The sequence below is a fragment of the Muscardinus avellanarius genome (genome assembly GCF_963383645.1).
Source record: "Muscardinus avellanarius genome assembly, chromosome: 15".
Taxonomy (NCBI): domain Eukaryota; kingdom Metazoa; phylum Chordata; class Mammalia; order Rodentia; family Gliridae; genus Muscardinus; species Muscardinus avellanarius.
Genome location: NC_137801.1, coordinates 31,094,204 through 31,116,495, shown reverse-complemented (window position 1 = coordinate 31,116,495; position 22,292 = coordinate 31,094,204). Strand labels below are relative to the sequence as shown.

Sequence of the window (22,292 nt, the reverse complement as noted above, 5' to 3'; positions counted from 1 at the left end):
AAGTTTAACATTTAAAATGTATTATTTAGCTGGGCATGGTGTCATATGCCTGTACTCCCAGCACTTTGGAGGTTGAAGTAGGAGGATCATGGGTTCAAAGCCAGTCCGGGCAACTAAGTGAAGCTCTCAGCAACCTAGGGGGAACTTGTTTCCAAATAAGATGTAAAATCAGGCTGGTGTTCAACACCCAGTACTATAAAAATAAAAAATAAAAAATAAAAAAAAACATTTGCCAGTAATAAAAAGTCATTCTTTACTATTTAGACAATGGTGCTTACCAATGACTTGAAGTCGATCAAACCATCTGGCAGATTGTGGGAAAAAATTGGGAAATGTTGGGTTTGGAGCTCCAATTAGATCCAATAAAACCATCAAGTCCTAAGGGAGAAAAATAGTTATTTAATTACATTCACCAAAATATGTTTCACATTCATCAGTACAGAAAAAGTTAAGACTAACTTCATTTTAGTAAGTGAGAATAATATAGGGAGTTGTTTAAAAGAATAAAAGCTTGCTAACATTGTATGCTAATTGTTTGGAGGAACTTTCACAATCTTGCTTATGCAATGTGAAAAAATAGCAAAGTGTCGACTCTGTGTGGGTACTCTGAAGATATATCACTAGGATAAACTAGGAATGGAATATTTGGATACATATTTTATGGACTAAGAGAAAACATTTACTTTCAGATGGGAGCCCACACCTGCCTGAGTATCTATTCCATTCTAATTGGCCATTTCCTTCTTAATCTGTAATGATGCAACTGCCTATTAGATAGTAACTGTCGATCAAATAGCATGTAAAGTCTTCATAAAGGCACTGTATGATACTGTGTCTCTTGCTCTCCATTGTCTTATGACTCAAACAAGGAGCTCAAGTTAGCTAATCTTTAAAGGACCTCACTGGTTATAAGCTTCTATAATTAAGCCCATTTTCTTCGACTTGTTTGGGCCATAAAACATCAGCAGGCACGAGGCCTCCCTCGAGATTACCCCCTAGATCAACACCTCCTGATTTATATAATTGAAAGGATATGTGAGTAAGTTCTAGCATAGACAGTGACACATAGTGCATAAATATCTTCAGAGTTTGTGGTTGTGAAGATGCAGTATGTATCAACTCATGAATAGGAATTAAATGTATGCAATGTAAAAAAAAAAAGTAGATTTGTTTGAGCCAGGCGTAGTGGCACATACCTATAATCCTAGTACCTGGGAAGCTGAGACAGAAGGATCACAGGTTTAAGGACATCCTCAGCATCTTAGCAAGACCCTGCTTCAAAATAAAATACCCCTGGGGTAATAGCTCACTGATAGAGCACCCCTAGGTTCAATTCCCAGCAACACACACACACACACACACACACACACACACACACACACACACACACTAAAAAATAGGCTAGTGTGAAATAGAAACATATTCACAAAGTTGGATATACTGCTAGAAGATTTTTTTTTTTTTTTTGCAAGTCTGGGGATGGAACCCAGGGGCATTCTACCTCCTAGCTACAGCCCCTGCCCTATATTTTATTTTATTCTTTATTTTGAAACCGGATCTCACTGAGTTGCAGAGGACCTCACTAAGTAGCTGAGGCTGTCCGTGAACCGCGAACCTCCAGGTCTCAGCCTCCCGAATGCTGGGATTACAAGCGTGCGCCACCACACCTGGTTTAGGAGTTCGTTTCTGGTAGGAAAAAATGCTCTTTGCCATCACTATGGATTCAGGTATTTGGACTAATAAATAATTTTGTTCCTTCTACTGCCAAGATCTCTTTCCCTTCTATCACCTCTTTTAGTTACTTAAGCTAATCCATTATGAGCTGCCATTGGACAGAGGTGGGGCGATGCCAATTTACGGTGTGTTAGATAAAGTAATAGAAGACATTAAGTGTGGTCATTTGGACTCAGATGAAAGGACAGGGTTGAGTGGAGAGGTCAGAAATAGGTTCTCATGTTACAGATGGGGTGAGGATCAGGGATGGAGAAAGGACCCTGAAGAACAACATCTCAAGGGCAACATGAGTTTCCAAGATGGAGTTAGTGAGGACTTAGGGACTAAATAAACACCAAATATGGGAAGAGAGTCAGAGTCAAGAGAGGATTCAAGGATACAGTGAGGCATTAGGGATGTAGTATGGGTTCAGAAAGAAATGAGGCTGTGCATTGCAACCACTATTGAATAATATAATAGCAGCAAAGTTTTAAGGCAGCACTGAAATGTCCTCACCCCTGATGACAAAAATGCCACCTCACACCAACACTTCAAAGTATATTAACACTAGTTATTACAGTGTTTTGAAGACACTGAGGAAATTCCTCACTCCCATCCCCACCCTTACTCCACTTTCCCGGATCCCAGCCTCTGCTGCCTTTATAAAGTCTTCAAAGAAGAGATTTGCTCTCTTCACCCCTTATACTCCTTGGGAATGTGCTCCCTTTGAACCAAACAGAATCTGATGGCTCCTTAATCTGATATTTTACATCATTTTAATTAATCTCAGCCAAACATGGCTTCTAACCCAGAATCATTCTTTGTAGCTCTGGGATTCCTCAAAAACCCAGCGCCTGCCAAGGAATGTTCTATTATAAACACTGCGCTCCCAGAATTTCAAGGCACCCTGAGGCTCCCACTCAGCTTTGGTGGCCTTTCTTTGGAGGCAGCCCTGAGCTGCAGGGCCAGGGAAATCGCCCAGACTAACCATGCCATGCAGCTGGTTGGTACCCCTGGCTCCAGGTGGGTGTGGAGTCGATGCCATCTTCAGAGCTAGGTGCCGTGAGCCGTACAGAGAATCTTGAGGAGACCAGTGAAGGAAAGCCTCTTCCCCATCAAAGAAAATTAGCTGGAGTGAGAGATCTGGCCTGGAGCCTGAGGGATGCTGCCAAACAAACAGACAAAAAAAATTTAAAAAGAGCAAATTTGCTGTGATGATTAACAAAGCAGCACTCTTTCTTATTAACTGGGCAAAGAGATAAGAACCATGAAGAAAGGAAGACAAAGAAGCAAGTGAGACTAGCCAAAATCCATCTTGAGGGGCCGGGATGTAGCTCAGTGGCAAAGCACCTGCTTTGCAGGTACAGAGTTCTGGGTTCGATCCCCATTTCCAAAAATAAAAAAAGAACCCCTTTAAAAATCCATCTTGAACCTCTTCCTCTCTGAAAACCACCACACCTCCCACCGTCTTTGCCTATATGAACCTCACCTTCTCCCAGTCGCTTTGAATACATAAGTCATATATATTTGTTCTTACTCCCCAGAATGTGTTGACATTATGAAAGTGCTGTGCTGAACACTGTGCTAGGCCACCCAGGTTCCCTTAGGAGGACATGTTGCCCCAGCTGTGGGGGAGCTGTCAGCCATTTCCAGGACTGCCTCGGTTGCCTCTCCTGGGAGTGTCCTACATTCTCTAAAGGATCATTGCACCCCAAAGCTCCCGAGAGATTGGCTGCCACCGCCGCCGCTGCTGCTGCACCTGTATTGCAGCTCAGCTTCTCCCACTGCCTTAATCCCCTTTCTTTTCCCAGCCAGAGTTAATCCCTGGCTACTCCCGCCCAAATGACCCAAATGCTATACTACACATCCCATTGTGCTTCCTGGAAAATCCAGCTTGAAACCACTGCATATCTTTTCTGCCTCTCACCTTATGTAACCCTGCAATCTTCTTTAATTGAATCTAGGTTCAAGAATCTTCCCTAGAGCCAGGCATGGTGATACACGCCTATAATCCCAGTAGTTGGGAAGCTGAGACAGGAGGATTGCAGTTTCGACCACAGCCTCAGCAATAATGAAACTCTCAGCCAACCTAGTGAGAACCTGTCTCAAAACAAAAGGGCTGGGAATGTAGCTCAGAAGTAGAACACCCCTAGGCTCAATCCCCAGTGCCACAAAATAACAAACAAACAAAATCTATTTTAGGAAAACTACAGGAACACAAAACATATTTTTGGCCTTTCCCTTGAAAGACCCCCACACTTTAGTTGGGTCGGAAGAGATAAAAAGTGCCAGCCTTTCACAGTCCTTCCCCGGGCTGTCCTCACGTCACTCCGTGCTCAGTTTATATTCCATTCCATCATCCTAACTGCTCCCTCCATACACCCTTGCTCCCTTGCCTCTCTCTGCCTGCCCAACTCTCTTGGCAAAAACCTAACATTAAGTCTAATTCTCTGCCACTTTCTGCTTGCAATCATGAAGCTGAACCTGGCTAGAGAAAAACACACAACCACACTGTTTGGTCTTGCTTAAAATTTGCAGCCACAGACCTCAAGTTGGCCTCTGGTGCTAACTGGCAGTCGTGCGGTATTTTCTTGGTTCATTCACCCTCACGCTCTTGTAGTATTTCACATCCCTTCTCTCCCTAACCTGCAGCACCTCACCCGTGCTCACTCCCAACCAATGATCTTCATTTCCTCCTGCCATGTCAGTCTCAATGCAGCACTGCATCTATCTCCTCTCCTCTGCTCAAGGGCATCGCTCTAGCAATACCACTTCACTCCTACATCATCAGTGTTTCAGTCTCTACTGCACAATTCCCATCAGTCTACAAACACACTATTGCATCTCTCTTTTTTTAGTTTTTTTTTAAATAAATTTTTATTGGTGCATTGTAGTCATACATCTTAATGGGATAAAAAACTTGTAGAGATATACATGCACACATCACCCAATCAGCCCCTACCCAATCCCTAACCCTTTCCTCCCCTCCCCCTCCCTCCTTCCCATGCTTGGTTTCCTGATTAACTTTGATATGTTTGGGTTTTCTTCTTCCATATTTGGTCAAGTTATTTTTTACAAGGTTTCCAAGAACATTTGGTGAAGGAAATAATAATCTTTTCACTAAATATTTGTTGAAAAATAATAACTACATGAAAAAGAATAAAATTGGGCCCTTACCTAACACCATATACAAATATTAACTCAAAATAGATAAAAGATCTAAATGTAAATCTTAAGACTATAAACTTTTAGAAAAAAGAAAGTGTCATAAAACTTCACAACATTAAAATTGGCAGAGATTTCTTGGATATGATTTCAAAGGCACAGGCAACAAAAGAACAAACTTCATAAAAAATAGAAAAATATTGTACATCCAAAGACAATGTAAACAGAATTAAAAGTTACTGATAGAATGGGATAAAATATTTCCAAATGCTATATCTGAAGGTATATTCATATTTCAAATATAAATCCTAAATATTAGCAACAATAAAAGCAGACAATATAATTTAGAAATAGGTAAAAGACTAAAATAGATAATGAATCTTCAAAGATTTTTATATGACCAATAAACACATGAATATCACAGATCATTATCATAATATAACTAGTCATAAGGAAATAAAAATAAAAACAATAGTGAAATACTACACATTTGTTAGGATGGCTAATTAACATGAATTACCTTGTTCCAGCCCTTTACCTTGATTTTTTACTATCTTTACTTGTAAAGTGTGTTTCTTGTAAGCAGCAGTTGGATGGATTCTGGTTTTTAATCCATTTTGCCACTTTATGTCTTTTTATTGGGGGATTGAAGCCATTTACATTCAGTGTGATTTTTGAGAGATAATTTTTAATTCCTAACATGTTAAGATTTTATTTCTGTTTGAAATACTGTTTATTTTTATTTGCTTAGTTGTCTGCTGGATGGAAAATCTTGTTTCTCTGGTTCCGGTGTGTATTAACTACTTCCTTTTTGTAGTTAATCTCTTTGAGTATTTTCTCTAGCGCTGGTTTTAAAGACATAAATTCCCTGAGTTTCTGTTTGTCATGGAAGCTTCTTATTTCCCCATCTAATTTGATAAGATAGTTTTGCTGGGTAGGAAATTTTTGGCTGGAAGTTGTTTTCTTTCAGAGTTTGGAATATGTTACTCCAAGCCCTTCTGGCTTTCACGACTTGGTTTGGGAAGTCTGGAGTGATTCTAATTGGTTTGCCTCTGAATGTCACTTGGAATTTTGTTTTTGTTGCCTTTAAGATACTCTGCTTGCCTTCTACATTGGTCATTTTGACAATTATGTGGCGTGGGGATCCTCTTCTCTGATCCTGTCTAAAGGGAGTTCTATAAGTTTCCTGGACCTGTATATCGACCTCTTGCTCTATGTTTGGAACATTTTCTGCTATTATTTCTTTGAAGAGATTATTGATCCCTTTGGTTTCACCTTCTTTTCCCTCCTCTATTCCGATTATTCTTAGGTTAGCTCTCTTAAAATGGGCCCATATTTCTTCAATGTCAGATTCCTGCTGTCTGATTTTTTTTCTCAGTTATAAATTATGCATTCGTTTTTGGAGTGATCATCTTCTAGGAGCGTGATTCTATTCTCCATGTGGTCTAATTGATTGTTTATAGTTTGAATTGAGGCCTTTACTTCAATGATTGCATCCTTTATTTCTTTTAGACTCTCTCTAAATTCTTTCCAAAAGTCCTGTATTATTTCTACAGTTATATTCCTGATTTGATCTTCTGGAGATCTCTGAATTTCTGTGTTATCAGGTTCTGATATTATGGGGTTGTGGTGTTCATTGCTCTATTGTTGTTCCTCTTTCCCATGATTTCAGAAGTTTGTGCCTTCTCTGGGTTCTTCACTGGGTCACCACAACTTCACTTAGAGAACTCTGGATCTCAGTCTGTGGTAATCTCAGTCACCACTACTCCTTTACTGGGCTGTATCATAAAGTCTCACACCCAGGAGTTAGTCAAGGTTGCATGAGACCGTGGGGGTGCCGAACTGGGCATTTTCCCACGGGGAGCTGCGACTAGGGTGTGGCATTTTTGCCACCACTACTCCTTCACTGGGTTGGACTGCAAAATCTCAGGCCCAGGGAGATTATCAAAGCTGCGCAAGTCCCTGGGGGTGCAGTGCTGGGATTTTTCCTGAAAGGGCACAATTTCACTTACAGTTATTGTGTGTTTGATCTGGAGCTGTCGTGGGCCTGGTGAATTCGCCGCCACTGCTGGCAATATGGTGCTGCTGCCATGCCCTCAGCCATGAGGCTGGCATATCTCTTTTCTGGTTTTGAGCTCTGTTCTGAGTCCCTGGAAGGCATGATGAGCTTGGCCACTGGGAGTTTTAGACGTTCTTTGCGCTGAAAGAACTGCTGAATTACACCTGAATGATCCACAGCTGCTCACTTTAGCTCCTTGTTTACCTTTCCTCTCTGGAGCCTGGTGCTGTGAGGCATGATGGTGCCGGTGCGGCTCCACAATGTGGGCTGGTTTCTTTTCTGGTCTCTAGTTGTTCTTCTAGTCTTCTTTTTCTCTGTCCCTTGTGTTTACATTTTTTATTTCTCTGCTGATAACACTATCTGGCTATGAAAAGCGCTGATTTTGTGGCGATAGAGATCGAGTGTTAGCAGGACTCGTAAATGCTGCTTTTCTCGGTCGCCATCTTCCCGGAAGTTATTGCTTCTCTCATCTTCGAATGTTTGATCCACTTTTGCCACCAAGTACTGTCCCATTTTTATACCACTTATAGAAAAACTCCTTGAGAGAGTTGCTTATTTGCACAGTCTCCAATTCCTATTCTTAAACCTATCCTAATTAAGCTTTATCTTCTCCAGCTACTCCTACTGCTCTCATTAAGGACACTATGACCTCTACAGTACTAAGTCCAAAAGTCAACTGTCAGTCTTCATCTTTCTTGGCTCACTGGTAGCATTTGACATAGTTGAACACTCCCTCCTTTTTTCATTTGGCTATATCCCTCAAGCCACAGAAACTTAGCAAGGCCCTCAGCAATTTAGTGAGATCCTATTTCACATTAAAAAATAAAATGGGGCCGAGGGTGTAGTTCAGAGATAGAACACCCCTGGATTCAACTACCAATACCACAATAATATAATAAATAAATAAAATGCTAATAATAAATAAAATAAAATATTGAAGGCATGCAAATGTAATGCCTGCAATCACAGTACTAAGGAGGCTGAGACAGAAGAATCACAGGTTCAATTCCAGCCTCAACAACTCAGTAAGACCCTGTTTCAAAATAAAAAGAGGTGGAAGTATAGCTTAGAGGTAAAATGTCCCTGGGTTTAATCCTTAGTTACCAACAAATTAATTAATTAATTAATTAATTAATTGAGAATCAATTTTCTGGGCATTGTAGCACATGCTTGTAGATCTCAGTACTTGGGAGGCTGAGACAGGAGGATTGTAGGTTCAAAACCAGCCTCAGCTACTTAGTAAGGCCCTCCACAACTTAGTGAGACCCTGTTTCAAAATAAGAGATAAAGGCTGGGTGTGGCGGCGAACACTTGCAACTCCAGCATTTGGGAGGCAGAGACTGGAGGATTGTGGTTCGCAGACAATCTCAGACACTTAGCGAGGCACTTCACAACTCAGTGAGACCCTGTTTCAAAAATAAAGAGGACTAAAAAGTAGGGCTGGGGGTGTAGCTCAGAGATACTATGCCCCTGGATTCCATCCCCAGTGCTGCAAAAAAATAAATAAATAAAAATTAAGAAATAAAAGTGGACTGGGTGTATAACCTGGAGGTAGAATACCTCTGAGTTCAATCCCTAGTACTGAAAAAAAAAGAGAAACTATTTAATTGTTTTCTAGCTCCCAAGTTTTCCATGAAGAATTTCAATGCCTTTCTCATTTTTACTACTTTTATATGACTATTAGAATTTCTGAAATGACCCCCCCAGAAATTAACACCATATTTTCTCTTGTTCTCTTACTGGAAAAGGTATTTCTTTTTACTTTAGAATGCAATGTCTTACTGGCTTTTTAAACAGTATTCTTTTATTTCCAATAGCTTTCTTAATTCTGTAATTGTTCTGTTACTGAACATTCTTTTTTTTGTTTGTTTGTTTCATAGATATAACATCTCTTATCTCTCCAGGGATATTGAAAATAGTGTCAAGTTATATTCTCCTTGTAATATTATATTTCTTCCAACTTCAGTTTCCTATTTGTATTATTTGTTTTGCTTGCTTGCTTGCTTTCAAAATGATGACTGTTCTCAAATATCCGACAATCCTTTGTATTCATTCATATTAAAGAATAAGATACTAAAATGCTAGTTGGGGGACACACATTGGTTGGCTTTGTGAAGATCCCAATGTCTCTCTCTGCAATTTTTTTTCTGTGAAGTGGTTCATCTCCTCCAGTCTTCTAGTTTCTTATCTTCCATCCATAAGCCGGCTACTGAATTTCCAGTGCTGAAAATGGGGGGAAACTGAAGATCTCACTGTTCAGTGTATAAACTTTCACCAATCCTTGATTTGCCTGGGGCACCTCGATATACTGCCTTTCTGTATATCTGGTGTCCCCAAGCACAGAATCTCCTTGCTTCCATTTCTCTAGAAAAAATATTCTTCCATCATTTGCATAGGTGGATGAGTTGGAGCATGCATCTACCTACCTGGGATGGATTAGAAATCTAATATCCAACTGTTCTTTATACAGACTTAGAAACACTGTTTTCACCAGCTTCCTGTCTTAACTCTGTCTTCCTAAATATATCATACCTACAAACCCTGTGTCTTTCCAGGATTTTATCAGAGCCCAGCTGGCTTCTTCCAATTCTCACCCTTTGCCAAGGAATTTGACTTTACTCTGATTATGTCATCTGCTATATTTCTGTCCACTTTTGTCTCATATTGTGGTTCCTGTTAATAAACATGTCCTAGTTTCTTCATAAATGGAATTTTCCTGATTGTTTTAAGGTGATCTTGTAAATAAGACAAAACAATCTTTATCATCTGAAAACGAAGTTATTTTTGTTTGTCGAGCATTTCAGTTGTCTTATTATTGTTCCTAAATTGGAAAAAGACAGCTCATTTTATGCTCCATAACTCCTGATAGCATTAAGCAGAGAACGTATCTATGCAATGTACATGCATTCAGGGTTTAATAAGTACTAAGTGGTTTGGTTAATCAGATTTTGTCTCAGGCAAATGTGCAAGGTGCATACTTCCATGGAGACATCTTAAGCTTCCAGTTGCTTTAAAAACCTTTATGCTTCTCAGATTCTAGCTCCATATCAAACAGCATAATCACAGAACAAAAGGGTAAAATGAGACTGCTGAGGACCTAGGGGAGATAATTTCCATCTCCCACAGGCTTGAAGGTTTGGGTGCCACACTAACATTTTAACCTCCAGTGATTCCCACAATCACTGCAATGATTTACCTTAATTCTGTTCTCTCAGCACCCATTCATTTAGACAGTAAACCCTCATGGACACTGATCTTGAGTCCCATGAGGCAACCTCTTTTTTTTCTTTTCAGGATTGGCGGAAAACAATCATGGCCTCCAATTTCTAGTAACTCAGGCTTGAACCTTGGAGTCAGAAGAGTCTGGGGGACCTGATTTGTGAAGGTCTTCTTGGTATACTATGTTCTAAATGCCTAGTTATTAGGGTTCATCTGGTAAATGAACTATCTGACCCATGGCTGCGTAGGACAGCAAATGCCACGGATAGAAAATGCCATAGTAACAAAGTGTAACAAACCACCCCAAACTCAATGAGTGACTCAAAACAATAATTACACATGTTTCTGGGATATATAATCTCTGAGTCAGCTGGGAAACAATAGGTCTAAGCTAGATTTGGCGGAAACAACTCTACTTTTCCCTGAAGTCAGTGGGGTTGGCCCTGCTCCTCATGTCTCTTATCCTCCTGCTGGGACTGGCAGGCTGGCCAGGGCATGCCTTTCCCATGGAGAGCGCAAAGACACAAGAACAACAAGCACAATCCCAGCCTCACGTCACAACCGTTAACATTGCATTGGCTAAGGTAAGTCAAATAACCAGGTCCAGAATCAAGGATGAGGAAGTACCACTGGCTACAAAGGCAATGGGAAGACCCAGCAAAGTTACAAGGCAAAAAAGATGTGGATATACAATTACAACCCTGTTACTGGAGAGGGGAAGGGCTGCAAGGAGTTGGAATAGTAATCTGGTCTATGATCCTGACATCTCCCAGGTTACTTCCTGCTACCACCGGCCCAAGCCATGATGGATGAAGAACTTAAAAAGAGTCCTTCATACAAATGTAGTTGAAATAAACTGAAAGACATAATCCCAGTACTTGGGAGGCTGAAGCCGAAAGATCACAAGTTTGAGTCCACCCTGGGAAACTTAATGAGACCCTATCTCATTTTATTTTTTATTAAAAAATAAAAATAAAAAAGAGTTGGGGCTATAGCTCGGTGGTAGAACACCTCTAGGTTCAATCTCTAGTACCACAAATTATATAATTACATATGACATAAGTAATATATTTATCTTATATAATATATAAGTATGTATAAGGTTATACTACCATATATATTTAACTATATACATATATATTATGGATATATGGTTGTATAAATGAAAAGAAATATAGATATGGAAGAGTAAATCTGATACTCTCCAAGTGTATATCCTCCCAAAAAAAAACAGCCTTTAAAAATATTCTCCAAATTACTCTTAGGTATTTATTTATTTATTTATTTATTTATTTATTTTGGTGGTGCTGGAGTTCCTGGAAGCCCTTCTACCTCCGGGCTACACTCCCAGACCTATTTTTACATTTTTATTTGGAAACAGGGTCTCCTAAGCCAGCGCACGCGGCTGGCTTGGAACCCGCGGGATCCTCCTGTCTCTGCCTCCCAAGCGCGGGGATTACAAGCGTGCATCACCACGCCCGGCCACTCTTAGGTATTTAAAAGAAGATGTATGCTGCCAAGCGTGGTGGGGCATGCTTTAAATCCCCACCCTCAGGAGGCGGAGACAGGAGGATCATGTAGGTTCGAAGCCAGCCATGCTGGCTTAAGAGACCCTGTTTCCAAAATAAAAAAGTATAAGAATAGGTCTGGGAGTGTAACCCGGAGGTAGAAGGGTTTCTAGGAACCCCAGTGCCACCAAAAAAAAAAAAAAAAAAGGTGTATGTTGACTTAAAAAGATCCCAACCTAATGATTTATTTGGCCCTTTCTATTTCTGGTCTACAGAACCAGGTTTGAGCAATATGGAAGAAGGTAAAGCAGCTCATCAGAGAAAACACACCTGCTACACAAAGGTCTGCCTCTAACTCATACTTCATTTTATTTCATGTTCTTATGCTAGAAATACAAATATGAAAAATTAAGCTTATCAGTTTTCAAAGGGTGCAAGTTAAAAGCAGGGTAAGGCATGGGACAAAAACATTATAGAAGGTTCGGAAAACAAAAAAAAATTTAAAAAAACGGGGAAAAGGATACTGAGAGGGCATAAACAATTCATGCTTTCTTCAAGTTCAGGACATTGAGCAAAACAGAAACAGAATATCTCTATTACTTCCATTACAAGATAAACCTTTTACTTGTTTACACCCATTGTATCAAAGGCTAGACCCTTCATAAAGCTCTGGAGAAAGAAAGACATTTGTTGCTTGAGAACAAAATTTTCTGGTTTTGCTTTGTTGTGTTTGCTCTATCAGCGCAAAAATGTCTTGGTCTGGTTTAGCACTTTTTTCCAATATGCCCCTAAGAACACAGAGACTGAAATAACATCTGAGAGTCCCCAAAGTATTTTGAGCTGAGAGCATAACAAAAGCTCTGCTATGCTACATAAAATTGAGCCTAGATTCAGAGATAATAACAATGATACATTTCTGCTCTGTGTTTTTCATCTTGATGTCTGAATTACCCACTCTCTACTTTGGAACCACTTTCCTGCAATTCCCTCCCCCAACTTAAGAGCGACCATCTCTCAGATCAGAAGGCTGTGATGTCTCCTGTCTGTATGAACAAAAAGAAAAAAGCATAGTTGATCATAAAAACATAATTCTCATACTTAGGCTTATACCAACCTTCCTTCTTCACTACTTGCAAAGAAATGTTGCATTTAATTTAATATATATTGAAGGCTGAGGAATCAGGTGCCAATTAATGAATACACTGTCATATAGTGTAGGTTTATTGCTCATGATTTGACATTTCAAATCATGGAATCTTCTAATTAATATTTCTTCAACAACATAATCATATGTACCCAAAGGCTTCCATTTCCAAATGGCTTTCTTACTCCCCCAGAGAGTCTAGAATTCACTCAGTTATTGCTAGTGTATTTTGTTCTAGAAGTCAACCAAAGGAAAACAGATACCTTCAAAGAAAGGAGTTTCTTGTCTAAGGCACGAGCAAGTTCCAACATCATTGCACAGGGCACCGCTGAATCTGTGGCTCCCACAAACACTCTGTGGTCCCAACGGGGAAAGTACTTGGAGTCGTAGTGGCAGGCAAGGACCAGGTGCCGTTTAGCAGTGGGGTTGAGAGTGCTGATAATATTTGAGAAAGACCTGTACCCATAAGGTGTCTTACTCAAGAAGGTGTCTACTTCCAAGACCCAGTCCGCCTGAAGTCTCTGAATTCGCTGCATGATGTGCTGATCAAAACAAAAGCCAAAATTGAAACAGTTTTCATTTGGTAGCTAGGTTTTTTTTTTAAGGTTTTCTTAAAATTGTTGTACATCCTTGCTGCATTTATTAACAATAACAATATTGAGATTAATTGCTAGTATAATTAATAACAATTTTTCCATTTGAAAAAAACCCTCATCTTCTCCCTCTCCTCTAACCTTTCTCCTACCAATCAGTTCCAGCCAACTGCTGATAGTAACCAATGTTATTTATTTATTTTATTTTTGCGGTACTGGGGATGGTACCCAGGGGCGTTGTACCTCCGATCCACACCCCCAGCCCTATATTTTATTCTTTATGTTGAAACAGGGTCTCACTGAGTTGCAAAGGTCCTCACTAAGTAGCTAAGGCTGTCCGCGAACTTTGAGCCTCCTGTTTCAGCCTCCCGAATGCTGGAATTACAAGGGTGTTCCACCACGCCTGGCTTTCAATGTTAATATTTTGATGTAGGTCTTTCCACACATCTTCTCCTTGTTTATACACACCTATATTAGCATACAAACACATAATTGGCAGAGGAGTTGTGATTTTACAGAAAAGGATCCTACTTTACGAATTTTTCTATTCCTTACTTTTCTCCGTTAATAATATATTATGGAAATATCCACAAGTTGGAAAATAGACATATTTCTAAAAGGCTAAAAGGCATGTTTGAGTAATCAGATACACCAGGGTCCTGCAGGTCACTAAGCACTTTAAACTATAAAGATTGCAAATAGTAGCCTCAAATACATATAGCATGTGCCCCAAATCCAGCAAAGGCTTCATTTGTAATGAATAGTAACAGAGATACTGGCACCCACCTGCCAAGGATAATGGGGAAAGACCCCATAACAACAGAAAGAATGTTGTTTAAGCCTACTATAGGAATCAATAGTCAATTCTGATCCACATTATATATCAAACTTTCTTTCTGCAAGGCCTGGCATGGTGGCGCACGCTTGTAATCCCAACATTTGGGAGGAGGAGACTGGAGGATCTCGGTTCTCGGACAGCCTCAGGTACTTAGTGAGGCCCTTTGCAGCTCAGTGAGACTGTTTCAAAAAATAAAAAGACTAAAATATAGGGCTGGGGCTGTAGCTCGAAGGTAGAATACCCCTGGGTTCCACCTTCAGTACTGGGGGAAAAATAAGTTTTCCTTTGACATCCATGACAGATCCAAACCAACTACTAATGTTGGGGAAAATGAAAAGGAATCTTTCCGCTCTCTCCTGTCCATCGGGTCTTGACAGAATGACGGGTGGGAGGAAGCGGCAGGTAGAGAAAGAACCACCACTCCCGGGACTGGAAGTGTCTTCCTTAAGGACCTAAAATCTGTAGTGTGAGAAGGTACGGGTGAGTATACTGCTATTTCATAGGCCCTTTCCAATCCTTATCTTCCCCTGGCTCATTTTTTCACTCTATTTTTTTATTTTCTTTCCCCCAAGCATTACATATATTTTTGTAAAATGCCTTAAATTATTTTTTAAACCCAAATGAAAACAAACTAGCCTTCAAAATAACTGACAATTTGTCACACATAACATCCAGTAGGGATGAACCTTGAGAGGAAGAACAAATAATCTACAATAATTGGAAACAAATGGGAGGTTTTTATCCCCCAAGGAAATATAGGATTCTTCTGTCTTAGCCAAGTCTTGTTTGGCCTGCAGCTTGGTAATGTGACATGACACGTAGGCAAAGGCCTTAGAAAAACTATAGCAGGAAGCTCCCAGAAAGAAGAGAACTTAATCAGGAGGAGGACCCTGATTCTACAGTCCATCATGAAAAGGCTGAAGAAATACATGATCCCACCTACTCATTCTGGCCTAGTTTTTCTAGTGGTTAGACTTTGGTCTAAATAACATTGTCTGTATCATAGTTTGCCTTTTCTTTTCTTTCTTTTTCTTTCTTTCTTCCTTTCCTTTCTTTCTCTCTTTCTTTTCTTTCTTTTGTTTTATTTCTATTTTTTGGTACTGGGAATTGAATCCAGGATCATTCTACTTCTGAGCTGAACCTCTAGCCATTTTTTAATTTTTTTTCTTAAACAGAGTCTCATAAGTTTCTGAGGACTTCCCTAAGTTGCTGAGGCTGATCTGAAACTTGTAATCCTTCTCTTTCAGCCTCCCGATTAGGGATGATAGGTGTGCAGTGCACCACCATGCCTGGCTTGCATGTGTGTGTGTGTGTGTGTGTGTGTGTGTGTGTGTGTGTGTGTGTGTGTTGTGCTGGGGACTGAATCCAGGTGCATTCTACCTCAGAACTACACCCCCAGCCCATTTTTTATTCTTTATTTTGAAACAGGGTCTCACTAAGTTGCAGAGGGTCTCACTAAGTAGCTGAGGCTGCCCTAGAACCTGGAATCCTCCTGTCTCAGTCTCCCAAGTATTGGGATTACAAACGTGCACCACCACCATGCCCCGCTCTGGCTTGCTATTTCTATTACAAGCTGACATGCTACCTTTTTACATCATCAAAAGAGGTGTTTATAACCTTTTTGTTATCAGTATTTATATTTCACTTACTGTTGTTCTCCACAAATATTAGTACCATGCTTTGCTCACAGAAAGCTATCATAAATATGGGTTGATGTTATGGAAATGTATAAAATTATAAGATACAGAATATTCAGATAAGATACAGAGAAATCACTGTGCAACTAATATAAGATTTTCCAAAGAATATAAAAATGAGTTATCCCTAGACTTTGTTAAAAAAATTTTTCCATCAAAGCATAATCTAAAAAAAGAGAGAGAATATACTCCAGAACATCTGGTATCCAGATGATGAACTGCTCCTTAAAGTGGCTTCTTCAACACCAAGAGTAGTCTGAAGAATGAACTGGGGTTTTTAAAGGTAAATATGTTATCATTACTCTCAAGCTGCACATACAAATTCTCTTCTCAACTACTAACCAGGTCTTGGCTAGGCTATAATTTCTAATGTCTACGTGTACACTAAAATCCACAAAAAAACAAATGCTCCCCAAAGAGTGCTCACTGAAAGGACCTTTTGCATTCAATATAAGTAGTTTTTATTTGTCTTAGCAACTAAAATAAATAATTTTAATAAACAATCAAATTGGCTGCAAAACCTAATTAGGTCACCAATATCCCTGGTGGTTATACTTTTGTTTTTCAGCCTTGGCCTGCAATTTCCCACTAAAAGTCTCTAGTGAAGGCTCCTCAAACCATGGATACTAGCATTAGAATACCCCTAAGGTCTAAAGCAGCTGTGCTTCCCTGACTCCAAGGGACTGAAGCCTTGGCTTTCTAGGCCTGACTGGGGAAGCGGGGCGATGGGGGGAGACTATTTTATGACATACTACTTCTAGGTGTGTTTGGGAGGGGGTGATTCTAGTTCAACATTAATGAATGATTCTGAGTCTACTTTAATTAAACTTAAATTCTTCTTTCCAGATTATGAGGAACAGTGACAGTGTAAGACCAGGTTTGTAGCCGGGCGTGGTGGCGCACGCTTGTAATCCCCACGCTTGGGAGGCAGAGACAGGAGGATCACAGGCCCAAGGCCAGCCTCAGCAACTTAGCAAGACCCTTCGCAACTCAGCAAGATCCTGTTTCAAAATAAAAAATAAGGTCTGGGCATGTCATTTGGAGGTAGAATGCCCTGAAATTCAATCCTCAGCACCAAGGGAAAAAAAGGAAAAATTATAAAATTGAATCTGTAAGTGAAATTTTGGACACATTTTAATGAGTATTTTTCATAAAACATTTGTTTCACTTATATATATTGGTATGTTTGTGTGTATAAAATGTAAAATACATGTTTACTGTGAGCCAAAGTCAGCAGTTTGAGAAACACTACTCTAGGGAAAGTAGCTCACCACTGGCCTCAGAGGAGAAAGCATTTTCCTACGGGGAATGAAGGCTGACAGTATAATGACTCACTCTTTACCCAGAGTCATCATGAAAGAACTGTCAAAAGTTATTGTGTTGGGTTTTGAGTCCAAAAAAAACTTGATGAAAAGCCTCAGGTGTGTTACTAATATGGTCAAGAGTTGGGGTTTTGGTCCCCTGCCCAATGTGTACCCAGACAAAGATTTCACATATAAATCTGTTTATATTAACGTACATCCTTAACTCGGAAGTCACTTGATTGTCCTGGTTGCTTATGATGATGAATGAGATGACAGATATAAATATTAAATAACTCAAACTTCTTCCCTAACAGTATCCCTCATAGGAAAGAAAAGTATTCAATATTCAGGTCTGTCTGCCGTATTCTCACCTGACGAGCAGTATAGCTTCCAGAGGATCCTGGGTATCGCTCTATCAGCAAAGGTCGTAGGTCATTTTGCCACATTTCAGAAATACTGGTGCCTTCTGCAATTTGCTGAAGAGCTGATGAATTCAAAATGGATGGTTGGTGATGATTCTGAGGATTAAATAAAATTGCTTAACTGGTTATCATTTTATAATATATTCAAGACTTATTCTGACACATTTGCAAATAGTTGCTTAACCATCAAAATAAAGAGGCAAGGCCGGGCGTGGTGGCGCACGCTTGTAATCCCTGCGCTTGGGAGGCAGAGACAGGAGGATCACGCAGGTTCAAAGCCAGCTGCGCACGCTGGCTTAGGAGACCCTGTTTCCAAATAAAAATATGAAAATAGGTCTGGGAGTGTAGCCCGGAGGTAGAAGGGCTTCCAGGAACCCCAGTACCACCAAAAAAAAAAACAAAAAAAAACAAAAAAGAGGCAATTTTATGTCATATGACATAAATTACTCAGCTGTAAAACTGGCCCCTTCCATCTAGAAAAATTTTAAAGTTTTGACAGCTTGTTTTTAGTATATTTTTATTACTGCCCTGTAATTGTATATCATAATTAGGTTCAGAGTGAATGAAACACAGATACACACAGCACTTGGTGCCTTTCCTTCCAGATTCTGCCCTCCCCCCATATATGTTATTGAGATTAGAGTTGATAATTTTGTGTATGTACAAAGCATCATTTCAACTGTTTCTTTCATCAAATGTTCTTGTCCTCCCTCCCTTAATCCCCTTCCACTATTTTACTGGAGTCTCTCCTCATTTACCTAAAGCCTCTTTTGTTTGCCAGTGTCTCTCTAACTTCAGCATATGAGAAAAAAACATGCAACCCTTCACTTCCTAAGACTGGTGCATCTCAGCATAATATTCTTTTAGTTCCATCCACTTTCCTGCAAATGACATATTTTTGTTTTTCTTATTATATTATATTATATTATATATTTTATTTTATTTTATTTTATTTTATTGATGCTGGGGATGGAACTCAGAGGCTTTCTACCTTTGGGCTACACTCCCTGATCTATTTTGTATTTTATTTGGAAACAGGGTCTCACTAAGTTGCTAGAAGCCTCACTAAGTAGCTAAGGCTGGCTTTGAACCTGCACGATCCTCCTGTCTCAGCCTCCTAAGTACTGGGATTACAAGTGTGCGCCACCACACCCGGCTGTTTTCCTTATTATATTTTTGTTGTTGGTGGTGGTTTTTTTTTTTTTTTTTTTTTCTTTTTTGGTGGTACTAGGGTTCCTGGAAGCCCTTTTACTCCCAGACCTATTTTATACTTTTGATTTGGAAACAGGGTCTCTGAAGCCAGCACAGCTGGCTTCGAACCTGCTCAATCTTCCTGTCTCCGCCTCCCAAGCGCAGGGATTACAAATGTGCGCCACCATGCCTGGCTGTTTTTCTTATTTTAAAAACAAAATTAAAAGAATGCTTTCAACTTGAGAATAAATATTTCACATTTATTACTTGTGTAACTTTTAACAATTTTTTGAACAATTGCTTTGTAAAACTAAGGTTTAAATGATCAATTTTGAAGCCGGGTGTGGTGGCGCATGCTTCTAATCCCCACGCTTGGGAGGCTGAGACAGGAGGATCGCACAGGTTTGAAGCCAGCCTCAGCTACTTAGTGAGGCTTTCAGCAACTTAGTGAGACCCTGTTTCCAAATAATATATAAAAAAGGTCTAGGAGTATAGCCCGGAGATAGAAAGCCTCTGGTTTCTACCCCCAGTACCACAAAAAAAAAAAAAAAATTATCAATTTTGGCCAGGTGTGGTGGCTCACTCTTGTAATCCCAGTACTTAGCAGGCTGAGACAGGAGGATCGCAGGTTCAAGGACAACCTCAGCAAGTAGTGAGACTCATCAACCTAGTGAGACCCTGTTTCAAAATAAAAATAAAATAGGGCTGAAGTGTAGCTTGGAGGTAGAATGCCCCCTGGGTTCAGTTCCCAGTGCCATGAAAAAAATATATATATATTTATAAACATATATATAAAACATACATATGTTATATATATGAATATATATAGCACATATAAATATATATTTATAAACACATATATAACATATATAACATATATATATGAATGTATATAACATATATAAATATATATTTATAAATATATATATGTATTATATATATTATATATATGTATATATATATATGTATATATATATATATATATATATAGTGTCCCTTATCTTAAGAAAACCCAGTATTTTTTAACTCCCAGCAAACAAAAATATACTTTGGTAGCATAATTTTTATTAAAGGTAATATAGTGTTACTTAATAAGCATTATCATAGTTAGAGAAGCTGTATTCAAGGCTTCTAACTGCCATTTGTTGGTTGCAGGTCTTTGGGTAGGTCTCTTCTCATTCTCCCAGAAAAACTAATAAAAGAATCTGATCTAGAGCTCCATCATCATCCAATATGACAGCCACCAGCTATATGTGACTTAGGGCTTAGTATGTAGCTAGTCAAATTGAGATGGGCTTTAAGTATAATATAAACTCTGGATCTGGAGGGCAATATGAAGAAAGTAAATTATATTGTATATAATTTTATAGTGGCTAAATGTTGAAATAATTTTTGATATGCTAGGTAAGATAAAATATATGATTAATTTTACATATTGTTTTTACTTATGTAGCTATTAGAAAATTTAAAATCACTTATGTGCATCTCATTATCTGTTTCTATTGAACGGCATCGATTCAGATGATTGTTGTTTTCCTCTCAACCTGATCTGCTAAACAGTGAACTCTTACAAAATTTCAGCTAAATTTTTTTAATATTCAGCCAGGTGTGGTGGCACACGCTTGTAATCCCAGTACTTGGGAGGCAGAGACAGGAGGATAATCTCAGGTTTCTCATTGAGCTTTAGCAATTAGTGAGGCCCTCCCCAACTTAGTGAAACCTATATTTATTTAAAAAATAAAATAAAAGAGGTAGATACTCTTGAATTTAATCCCAGCACCACAAAAAATATTATAATATTCTATTAATGCTCACTTTATATTAGCATGAAACTTAAAAAGTAAATAAACATAACATTCAAATTTGTATCTTGATATGACTTTACACATACTATTTTTTCTTGCAATACTAGAAATGATGGATCATTCATTTTTATGTGTTTATTACTCAATAATGGAATGTATTATTCCTTCTCAAAGGGAAATGAATGGTTTATCAGATGACTTCTTCCCTAAAGGGAACGATGAGGATGACATAAGGATATTAAATTTTTTGGAATGCAAAATAGAAATTGAGGGAGCCTTGTCTATTTTACAGTTCCTTCCAGGAGTAGCGCTAATAAGACATGTTCACTTTATATGAAACACTCTATCCAACTTACACGTGTTGCCTAATTACTTATCTTTCTCTGTTTTCTCTGCATTTTGAGATGGTCCAGTGTTAGTCTCTAGTATCTGTCATGCAAAGGTTGTCGGCTGTTGGGCTAGACTTTCCCTCTCAACTCAGCCTTCAACTCAGCACCCTCCTCAAGATGCAACTCTGGAAAATTGCTTAACCTCATTAAGGTTCCATTTCCTCATCTGTAAAATGGAGATGCTAACACCTACATCCTAGGCTAATTTGGATTAAGTTTGTTGTAATGTAACCTGTCATAATAAATATTCAGTGCCTTAGTTCTCTTTTCCCTTCCATCAAACACTGAAGAAAAATAGAAAGTTAGAGCTGGGAAAGCCACTTAGAGATGACCTAGTCCAACCTCCTTGCCGTATACCAGTGGGGACTGAGGTTCATAGAAACCAGCTGGTTTCCCAAAGCTGTAGGTGAGTTACAGGTAAGTAAGCCCATGCAAAGATTCCCAGTCTATGGTTTCCAGCCCCAAGATGGTTCTGCTCTGCCTCATCTATGCACTTGCAGTTTATTCCTGAACATTGAGGCTGTGCCTGAATATCTTAATGTTCCTGTTTTCTTACTGGTAATACATTTTTAAGTATATTACATCAATAGAATTGTCAATTCAGCCTTTAAATTCCTTGGTGCTAGCCAGGCATGGTGGTGCATGCTTGTCATCCCAGCATTCAGGAGGCTGAGTCTGAACAGCCTCAGCTATTTAGTGAGGCTTTTTGCAATTCAGTGAGACCATGTTTCAAAAATTTTAAAAAGACTAAAATTTGGGCTAGGAGATGTAGCTCAGAGGTACAATGCCCCTGAGTTACATCCCGGTACCGGAAAAAAAAAATCCTTGGTGCCTTCAGGCTCTGAGCCCTCACTTTAGGTTTGAAACAGCACTTGAAGAAGAAAGCTAAAGATAAGAGACAGAACAATAATGATATGAGATGGGAAAAGAAGAAGAAAGCAAGAGGTCAGAAGGCTTCCATGGTTAATTATTTAACTGCCCAAAAGGTGCCTGTCTTTCTCTACTGTGCCTCACAGTGCTGCCGGCCCCTGCTCACCAGGCTTTGATCACCCTGGCATCTGTCCAGGCCCCAAAGCGTGTTGAGGCTCTGCCCACTTAGGTCTTGGCATCAGCAGTGCCTTCTGCCTTACAGGCTGTTTCCCTTCCTCTTTGCCCTGCTAACTCCTGCACACCTTGGATTGCAGCATGGAAGCCATTCTTGTGTGTTACTTATTTGATATCTTTAGTTCATACAAGCTGTCAGCT

General features: G+C 39.3%; 1 protein-coding gene across 2 annotated transcripts in view; it reads right to left on the bottom strand.

The window, feature by feature from the left end:
* QPCT (glutaminyl-peptide cyclotransferase) overlaps nt 1–22,292 on the bottom strand; it is a gene marked incomplete at both ends in the record, with an annotated part of 33,203 nt that overhangs the window by 5,043 nt on the left and 5,868 nt on the right. The window contains 4 exons of one of the 2 annotated variants that reach the window (XM_080711067.1): nt 279–378; nt 2,702–2,878; nt 13,072–13,350; nt 17,612–17,758. In XM_080711067.1, the coding sequence (XP_080567193.1) occupies nt 279–378; nt 2,702–2,878; nt 13,072–13,350; nt 17,612–17,758 (703 nt within the window). The remainder of the gene's footprint in view (nt 1–278; nt 379–2,701; nt 2,879–13,071; nt 13,351–17,611; nt 17,759–22,292) is intronic. The other variant, XM_080711066.1, reaches the window with a different exon arrangement.